Below are 9,896 nucleotides of genomic sequence, written 5' to 3'. Positions count from 1 at the left end.
AATATAACTTGGCACACAAGTAAAATTACACGAAGATACACAATTCTGTATATCATTTTTTGATTTCGATAAGAGGTGTTGCCGTGATAACTAAAAATAGAATTTCTGTGAAATTCCTTTTATTAAAATGCTACTCCTCCTACAGTTTTGGTCTGATTTCAATATAACTTGGCAAACAAGTAGACTACACTAAGATACATAATTCTGTGTATTGGTTTTTGATTTCGTTAAAAGGTGTTGCCATGGTAAATAAAAATAGAAATTTCTGTGAAATTCCTTTAAAATGCTACTCTTCCTACAGTTTTGGTCTGATTTCAATATAACTTGGCACACAAGTATACTACACTAAGTTATCCCATGACCGACAAATTTTTCTTTGATCTTCACAAGGGTGTATTTCTCATATCAACAAAAGTGTTGTGATATATTAAATATCACATATGTGATATAAAGCTAGTGATATCCAACGTTATACCCTAGATGTAGGAGGAGCTATGCAAATGAGACAAAACTTCGTTTCTAGATTTTAATGAACTAACAGAAACAAGAAAAAAAACACAATACAGATAGTTAACACAGTTTAAATCAAAATGCACAAATCTTTACAAAAAAATTCGCGAAGCGGATAGCTTCATCTCCCATAGGAATTCGCACATTCAATGGTAGTTTTCTTCCGGGCATCCTCTGAAAAGTTCATTTCATGAACACTTTGCTCTCATGCACAGTAGAATATCGGAACAGATTTGATATCAAGTCCTCGATCGGGGGTAGGGAAATCAGTATGCGCCCCTGGCTTCAAATTACAGTGTACAAAACATGATATAGTGTTCGAAAGTTCTTGGTATATAAAAGTGAGTATTTCGGGAATGATTTTAAACTCACCCAGTTGTTGTTTCGCTGAGATTTCCAGTCGTTGAACACTTGAACCATATTGACTGCCCATGAACTGATGAATTGTTAAGGCGTGTGGTTTTACTTTCTTGATTTTTTAAGCGCACTTATTTCACTGGCAGACACATGTTTTCCAAATCTGTATAGCTAGTATTTTCAGTCCATTCTGTTAAATTTTCCACTTATTTCACTGGCCGACACATGTTTTCCGAATCTGTATAGCTAGTATTTTCAGTCCATTCCGTAAAATTTTCCCGTTTCAATTCCGGAAATGATCCAAAACACCAACACGGTAAATCGAAATTCATAAAATTCCTGGCCACATGGGCCATTTTTAAATCCGATCGGCTGAGTTCATACAATCTGAACTGCTTGACTCGATTGAAAATGATCTTCGTCGTAGGCTTGCTGCAAAAACGGCGATTATTTACGCTATAGACCCCTTCTACTACTTTCTCCAAATCCATAGAATACAAATGAATTGATTATCTCAAGAAAATAATCACGTGGTACAGTACTAAGAAAATTTACCAAATTTGTAAGTCCGTTACTTGGATACCAAAAACCCTTCGCATTAAGACTATCACGTGGTTCTGATTCAGAGTCTTTATTAGTTGATGCAAAGAAAATACCTAATATGGGAAGAGGTCAAATGAAGGGTCATGGGATAAATCAGTTACATGATTGACAGCTCGATGATGCATACAAAATATCGTTTCGTTATTGCAAACTCGGAGGCTAACGCCTCCTCGCGTGCAATAACTCAAGGATATTTTGTATGCATCATCTCGTGTCATCATGTAACTATTACATACACAATTCTGTATATCATTTTTTTATTTCGATAAAAGGTGTTGCCGTGGTAACTAAAAATAGACATTTCTGTGATATTCTTACGAAATGCTATCCTCGTACAGTTTTGGTCTGATTTCAATATAACTTGGCACACAAGTAGACTACACTAAGATACACAATTCTGTATATCATTTTTTGATTTCGATAAAAGGTGTTGCCATGGTAACTAAAAATACACATTTCCCTGAAATTCTTACAAAATGCTACTCCTCTTACAGTTTTGGTCTGATTTCAATATAACTTGGCACACAAGTAGACTACACTAAGATACATAATTCTAAGTATCGGTTTTTAATTTAGGTGAATGTTGTTGCCATTGTCCGTGTTTGCTCTGCTCTTGTTTTGTATATTTGTTTAATGGACGTTGAGATTGAATACTGTTCGTTATTTCCATATCCTTACTAAAAATAGAGATTTCTGTAAAATTGTTTCAAAATGCTTCTCCTCCTAAAGTTTTGGTCTGATTTCAATATAACTTGGCACACAAGTAGACTGCACTACGATACATAATTCTATACATAGGGTTTGATTTCAATGAAAGATGTTGCCATGGTTACTAAAAATAGAAATTTCGGTGATTTTTTTTTCTCAAAATGCTACTCCTCCTACAGTTTTAGTCTGATTTGAATATAACTTGGCACACAAGTAGATAACACTAAGATACATAACGCGGTGTATTGGTTTTTGATTTCAATGAACGGTGTTGCCGTGGTAACTAAAAATAGAAATTTCTGTAAAATAATTTCAAAATGCTACTCCTCCTACAGTTTTGGTCTGATTTCAATATAACTTGGCACACAAGTAGACTACATTAAGATCCATAATGTTTTTGATATCGATGAATGGTGTTGCCAAGGTTACTAAGAATAGAAATGTCTGTAAAATTGTTTCAAAATGCTTCTCCTCCTACAGTTTTAGTCTGATTTCGATATAACTTGGCACACAAGTAGACTACACTAAGAACACAAAGAGATTTTATCAAGGATCATTATTCTATTTATTGCTGTTGTTAAGTTTCAATTCCCAACTGCTTAAGTACTTTTCTCTTCCTTTGCTATAAGTACAAACCAGTAGTGCTTCAGTCTCGATACAGACTTCTGGTTTATTATCAGAATAGCTCACCTGAGCACTAAGCTCAAGTTAGCTTTTCTGATCACATTTTATCCGGCGTACATCTGTCTAGCTGTCCGTCCGACTGTAAACTTTTCACATTTTCAACTTCTTCGTAAGAACCACTGGGTCAATATTAACAAAGCTTGATACAAAGCATCCTTGAGTGATGGGGAATTCAAATTGTCAAAATGAAGGGCCAAGTCCCCTTACAAGGGGAGATAATCAAGAAAAGATGAAAGTAGGGTGGGTTTATTAAAAATCTTCCTCTTAAGAACCACTTGGCCAGAAAAGTTGAAACTTATGTGGAAGCATCCTGGGGTAGTGTAGATTCTAAATTATGAAAACCATGACCCCCAGGGGTAGGATGGGGCCACAATAAAGAATCTAAGTTTTATATAGAAATATATAGGTAGAGAAAATCTTTAGAAATCTTCTTCTCAAGAACCAATGGCAAAGAAAAAATGAAACTTACCTGGAAGTATCCTTAGGAAAGAAAAATTCTAACCTATTAAAATCATGACCCCTGGGGATACTAAGGGCGGGGTCACAGTAGGGGATCCTACTTTTACATAGAAATGCGTAGGAAAAAAATTCTCTAAAAATCATTCTCTCAAGAATCAACAGACCATGGAAGCTGAAACTTGTGTTGAAGCATCATAGGGGTAGTGTTGATTCCTAATTGGCAAAATCATGACCCCCGGGGTAGGGCGGGTGGTGCCACATTGACACAATATGGAATCCACGTTTAACATAGAAATATATAGAAAAAAAATTAGAAATTTTCTTTCCAAGAACCACTGAGCCAGTAAAGCTGAAATTTATACGGAAGCATTCTGGGTAGTGTTGATTCTAAATTGTTAAAATCCTGACCCCAGGGAGGGGGAGGATATGGCCTCAATATGTAATACAAAGGGGGGATTCTGGTTAAAAAAAGGCATCTCCAAAGTAACTCAGGTGACTCATGTCGCCCATGGACCTCTTGTTTCATGTGTAAAAGACATAACTATTTTTCTGTTACAAAAGTAGTATTTAATTATCTATGTTTGTAAACTTTAAACAGAGGAATAATTTTTTTTTTTTGACAAAAAATGTTTAATTTTGTCACAACTGACCTCAAGTTGTGATGGGTTCTTTAAATTTGTATTAACAACCCAAAACAAATAATATTTTGGATGACCTTCTGTTCACCAAGAAATAACAAGATTCATAATAATTAACAATAAATTTATCTACTATGTACAATAAACATGAAAACGGCGAAAAGTTCAATCATGGTCATCACTGGACAGATTCACACTTCACACCACGTCGCAATGTATGGTCCACCATATTGTCCCTTCCGGTCCCCCATATCCTAAAAGTAGCCTTACCACGTACACCAATCCTCCCGTTCAGAACAAAAGCTTAATACCGTAAATCTGGAAAATTTTACGTCGATTTATTTTTGCGAATTTGAGTCAAAAAGCTGTTGATCAATTTTTACGCTTCAAATTTTTGCGAATTGTCACTGGTGCTAAAAATAAAAATCACTGAAGATTTTCATATCAGGTTATGTTTCAAATAATATGCCCAGTTAGAAAACCGCCAATATACTCGAAACGTTGCAAGCGATTGCAAAATCGCTCCAAAACAATTTTCATAAAAATACAAAAGGATTTGGCTGTACTGTTAATAATATCTAAATCAATTTTCTCAAAGTTTAGTTTTTTCTCACCTAAAATTTACACGCCGCGTTCACATTTGGAACTTACTAGTAAATGCACTGAGTTTGAGTTATCGCCCGTGTTTATACACGGTTAGATAAAATGACAGTTCTCTCTTTAGGCCTACTGGCAAATTAATTGATGAAAATAGTTAAGAAGGGGCATACCATCTCAGTGCTTGTCAAATCATCGGACGATATTACATTTAATGAGGGCAATTTACACGCACGGGTAATTAACTTGTAGTTTTATAGTAGAATAGTGTAAACAGGTTTCTTTCACAAATGACCAGTGCTTACCGATGCCTATTCACTGAGTTAAAAAGAGACACGTCAGTTCTCAGAAAAAAAAATTCTTCACATGTTGATTTATTTTTAAGAAAAATATTTTTGCGAGTGCAATGCATGCGCAAATTTGCTAAAAATTTATCTACAGTAAAATTTTCCAGATTTACGGTATACAATTTTGGTCACCTACAATTTTCATAGGGTTTTTCTAATAAAATATTCAAAACACACATCTGTTCAATATACATACTATATTTTACAAACTAATTACAGAAGAAAACATATATTTTTGCAGTTTAACAAGTGAATGAATTAGAGCGTATTAAATATATACATTCTCGCTATAGTTTTCCAAAGAAAATTGCTCTTTAAAGCTAACAACAAAAATATTGCAAAGTGTAAAAACTTACTGAGCTGTGGCATTTTATACATAAAAGTCATTTTGTCGGCCCCCAGGTCTTGCTCTCACCACTGCTACAAAACATCCCTGAATCCCAAGATCACACAGCAGGGGAAACAGTACACACCTAAGTTATATTACCGATACACCCAAGCATCGGTAATATAAAGGGCACACCCAAGATCACTCAGCATGGGTGAAGTTTAACTCCCGGCATCCAAACCTCATCTGACAAACACAAGCCAACACCCAGTATAATTAACCGACCAAACTACTCAAACAGGTTCCACGAGTATACAGTGTACGTTGATAAAAATAGCTACAAGTACAACTCAGTGACCAAACGAAATAAACGATAACTCCTAATGCCCAAATAAAGATAACTCTTACCAATACCTGTACAATCAGCTAATATTAATTATTAAACATTGACACAATGTCACTTGTGACTAATTTCAATCCTTGTTCATAGCCCATTGGGTAAATCATACGACCAAAGCCATAATACCAGATAATATTCTGGGACTGAATTAGAAAGATATGAAAATAACATCGAAAGTAACATTTTTTTTTTCCTGGAACACCTATAAAGTGCATTTAAAAAAATTCAAATTTTAGTGCTTCATGCATGTGTTTTCATGTCTATTCTGAGAACATGACTGTTTTTGTTATAGATCCAGACAGTGATGATATAAATAAAGTGGAAGAGTTGAAGAAGTTTCTGAGAAAGGAGAAGACAACTGTTTCCCATGCCAGAGGAATACTTGTTGGATGTGCTGAGGCTGGAAAAACGACACTGCTGAAGAGATTAAGAGGGCAAAGTCAAAATGTCAGCAAAGCTACAAAGTCGTCCAGGGGACTAACAACACTGCTGAAGAGATTAAGATGGAAACGCCAAGATGTCAGTGAAGTTACAGAGTCCACCAGGGGACTGGAAGTCCATCAACATATCTTCATTGTTAGAGATGGAGTTTTAGAAGGTAGAAAAAATTCTGTGACATATTTAAAGGACAAATTCAATAGACACTTTTCAAATAGAAATACTTTTTACCTCACCTGAGCCAAAGGCTCAAATAAGCTTATCTGATCAAAATTTGTCCGTTGTCTGTCGTTGTCGTCATTGTTGTCGTTGTCGTTGTTGTTGACTTTTCACATGTTCATCTTCTTCTCAAAAACCGCTGGGCCAATTTCAATCAAACTTGCTACAAAGTATCCTTGGGTAAAGGGGATTCAATTTTGCTCAAATGAAGGGCTGCGCCCTTTTCCAAGGGGAGATAATTATGAATTAGAGATAAATTAATTGCATTTTAAAGGCATTTTAAAAAATCTTTTTCTCAAGAACCACTGGGCCATGAAAGATGAAAGTTATGTGGAATCATCCTCAGGTAGTGTAGATTCAAGTTTGTTCAAATCATGACCCCAAGGGGTGAGTAGGGCCAAAATGGCCGATCAAAGTTTTACATAGGTTCTGGAATATATAGGAAAAATCTTCTTCTCTAGATTCAATGAGACAGGAAAGATGAAACTCCTGTGGAATTATCCCCAGGTAGTGTAGATTCTAAATTGTTCAAATTGTAGGATGGGGCCAATGGCCAATAAAAGATTTACATAGGCATGTATAGGGAAACCTTTTAAAATCTTTTATTCAAGTATTTCAAAGCCATGCCTAGTGATATTTATAGGGAATCATCCTCAGGTAGTGTAGATCCTATAATATTTTTTTTAAATTATGGCCCCCTTTGGGTTAAAATTCAAGCCCTCCCCTCAGTAAGCTTTCAGTTCTGATCTGATTTGTTCTTTTTCCTAGCCAATTGTTCAGGTGAGCGATGTGGCCCCTGGGCCTCTTGCTTATTTTTTTTATGAAACCCAGTTTTAAAGTTCTAAACTATTCAAGATATCTTCATTAAAATTTATACGCTGAATACACGTCACATGTATGTTGTCTTACTAATGAGGCCTGGACGGGGTATTCATATCTTATGTCCTAGATCCTCTTATGTTCAATCTAGAGCAGCCAACCAGGGAGCTGGAAAATATTCAATCATCATATAATAAATACTGTAAATTCCTAAATATACACGTGGAATTAATTATAATCATATAATAAATACTGTAGATTCCTAAATATACACGTGGAATTAATTATAATCATATAATAAATACTGTAGATTCCTAAATATACACGTGGAATTAATTATCATCATGTAATAAAAACTGTTAATTCCTAAATATACACGTGGAATTAATGATCATCATTTAATAAATACTGTAGATTCCTGAATATACACGTGGAATTAATTATCGTCATATAATAAATACTGTAGATTCCTAAATATACACGTGGAATTAATTATCATCATATAATAAATACTGTAGATTCCTATATATACACGTGGAATTAATTATAATCTTATAATAAATACCGTATATTCCTAAATATACACGTTAATTTAATTATCATCATATAATAAATAAGGTAGATTCCTAAATATACATGTGGAATTAATTATCATCATAATAAATACCGTAGATTCCTAAATATACACGTGGAATTAATTATCATCATATAATAAATACTGTATATTCCTAATTATACACGTGGAATTAATTTTCATCATATAATTAATACTGTAGATTTCTAAATATACACATGGAATTAAATATTGCGTAATTTTGCAAGAAGCACCACACACGAAATTAAAGCTGCTTAATCCAAAACAGGCACATATTATCTTAAAACAATAAAAATAGGTCATTACCTATATAATATATAAAAATAGATAATAAGAATGATTTGATAGTTTATTACAATAATCCTTACATGGAAAACATAGATCAAAAATCTTATTGACAATCAGAAGCTCCTGGCGGGAAGTTAAGATCTGTTATGAAGTCACCTTTGAAAAAAAATATTTATCTGCTATATCTAATTATGAAGATAATTCAAATATGCATATATTTTTAAAGAATAAAGGAAAATCAGATATTTTTAAAGATTTTTAAAAACAGAAGTTAAGTAACATAGGCTAAAATTAATCTGTGTACAGGTATACGTGCTTTTTTTGTGGAAAAAAAAGGTTGAGTTTGTTCTTTAAGAGATATAATCGATAAATTTAATTTTTCGAAGGTGATTTCATGCAATATCAACATAGGATTTGCTCCGATAATTTTTTTTTGTGACCTAACAAAAATTATTCTTTTAACTTTTGAATTTTCATATCTTTTGAAAGAAAGACTTTGGGGACATGATTTGACAAAAGTTAAAACAATTTATGATTTCAAGCTCAAATTTTTGGCCTAGTTAAAAACGCAAATATGGCTGTCAAGTACAAAGGATAAAGCATAAGTTATGGTGGCATTGATTTCAGTGCAGATTCATGAGGAATCTACTTCAACGGTACAAAATGGGGTTTTTGAAGGTTTTCCAAGCTTGAACTTGATCAACAACATGATCAACGATGGCTCCTTCAACCTCAGACCTCGAACGTCAGCAGGATTCACAGATTTCATGTAGCTTGGTAAACCAAAGACTGAGGAACTAGACAAAGTTTAATAAAATTATAAGCACTATCTATAGTGCTGAAACACTTAGATTAGTTGTGTTACGTAAGCAATAGACCAGCATTACTGTTAGGTTCTGTAAGTTTAACACATCTCGTTTTTAGGATGACATCGTTTCATTTTATGAATTATCGGGATCATAGATGTAGAAGACACAATAGAGAAAGAAGCAGGAAATAGATTATCAACTCACCTGAGCCGAAGGCTCCAGTGAGCTTCTCTGATCAAAATTTGTCCGTTGTCTGTCGTTATCGTCGTTGTTGTAAACTTTTCACATTTTCATCTTTTTCTCAAGAACCACTGGGCCAATTTCCACCAAACTTGCCACAAGGTATCCTTATGTAAAGGGGATTCAAGTTTGTTCAAATGAATGCCAACATCCTCTTCCAAGGGGAGATAGTTATGAATTAGTGAAAAATAATTGGCATTTTTAAAAACCCTTCTTCTCAAGAATCACTGGGCCAAGAAAGATGAAACTCATATGGAAGCATCTTCAGGTAGTGTAGATTCAAGTTTGTTCAAATCATGACCCCCATGGATAGGGTCCGGCCACAATGGCCGATCAATGTTTTACATAGGAGAAAAAAGGGAAAATCTTTTTAAAAATCGTCTTCTTAAGTACTTCAAATCAATGATTAATGATAGTATAGTAAACTTTTCACTTCTGATCTGATTTGTGTTTTTCCTAGAATAAGTGAAAAATTATTAACATTTTTCAAAAACCTTCTTCTAAAAAAACCACTGGGCCAGGAAAATTGAAACTCATTTGGAAGCATCCTCAGATAGTGTGGATTCAAGTTTATTAAAATCATGACCCCCAGGGGTAGGGTGGGGCCACACCGGATGAACAAAGTTTAACATAGGAATATATCTATAGGAAAAATCTCTTTAAAAATCGTCTTCTCAAGTACTTCAAAGCAATGATTAATGAAAGTATTGTAAACTTTTCACTTCTGATCTGATTTGTGTTTTTTCCTAGATAATTTGCTCAGGTGAGAGATGTGGCCTCTGGGCCTCTTGTTTTGATATATACACTCGATGCTTAAACATCGTGGACTACAAATTTAGTTTTGAAATTATATCTTT

General features: G+C 34.1%; 1 protein-coding gene across 1 annotated transcript in view; it reads left to right on the top strand.

The window, feature by feature from the left end:
* LOC134251648 (uncharacterized) overlaps positions 1-9,896 on the top strand; it is a 41,090-nt gene that overhangs the window by 13,935 nt on the left and 17,259 nt on the right. Inside the window, exon 5 of the mRNA XM_062734049.1 lies at positions 5,924-6,229. Coding sequence (XP_062590033.1) covers positions 5,924-6,229 — 306 coding nt within the window. The remainder of the gene's footprint in view (positions 1-5,923; positions 6,230-9,896) is intronic.

Source organism: Saccostrea cucullata, unplaced genomic scaffold (assembly GCF_032062105.1).
Source record: "Saccostrea cucullata isolate Sc308-1 unplaced genomic scaffold, CSIRO_AGI_Scuc_v1 ctg3402, whole genome shotgun sequence".
Taxonomy (NCBI): Eukaryota; Metazoa; Mollusca; class Bivalvia; order Ostreida; family Ostreidae; genus Saccostrea; species Saccostrea cuccullata.
The sequence above is the reverse complement of the archived record's forward strand: the minus strand, read 5'-3'. Positions and strand labels throughout refer to the sequence as shown.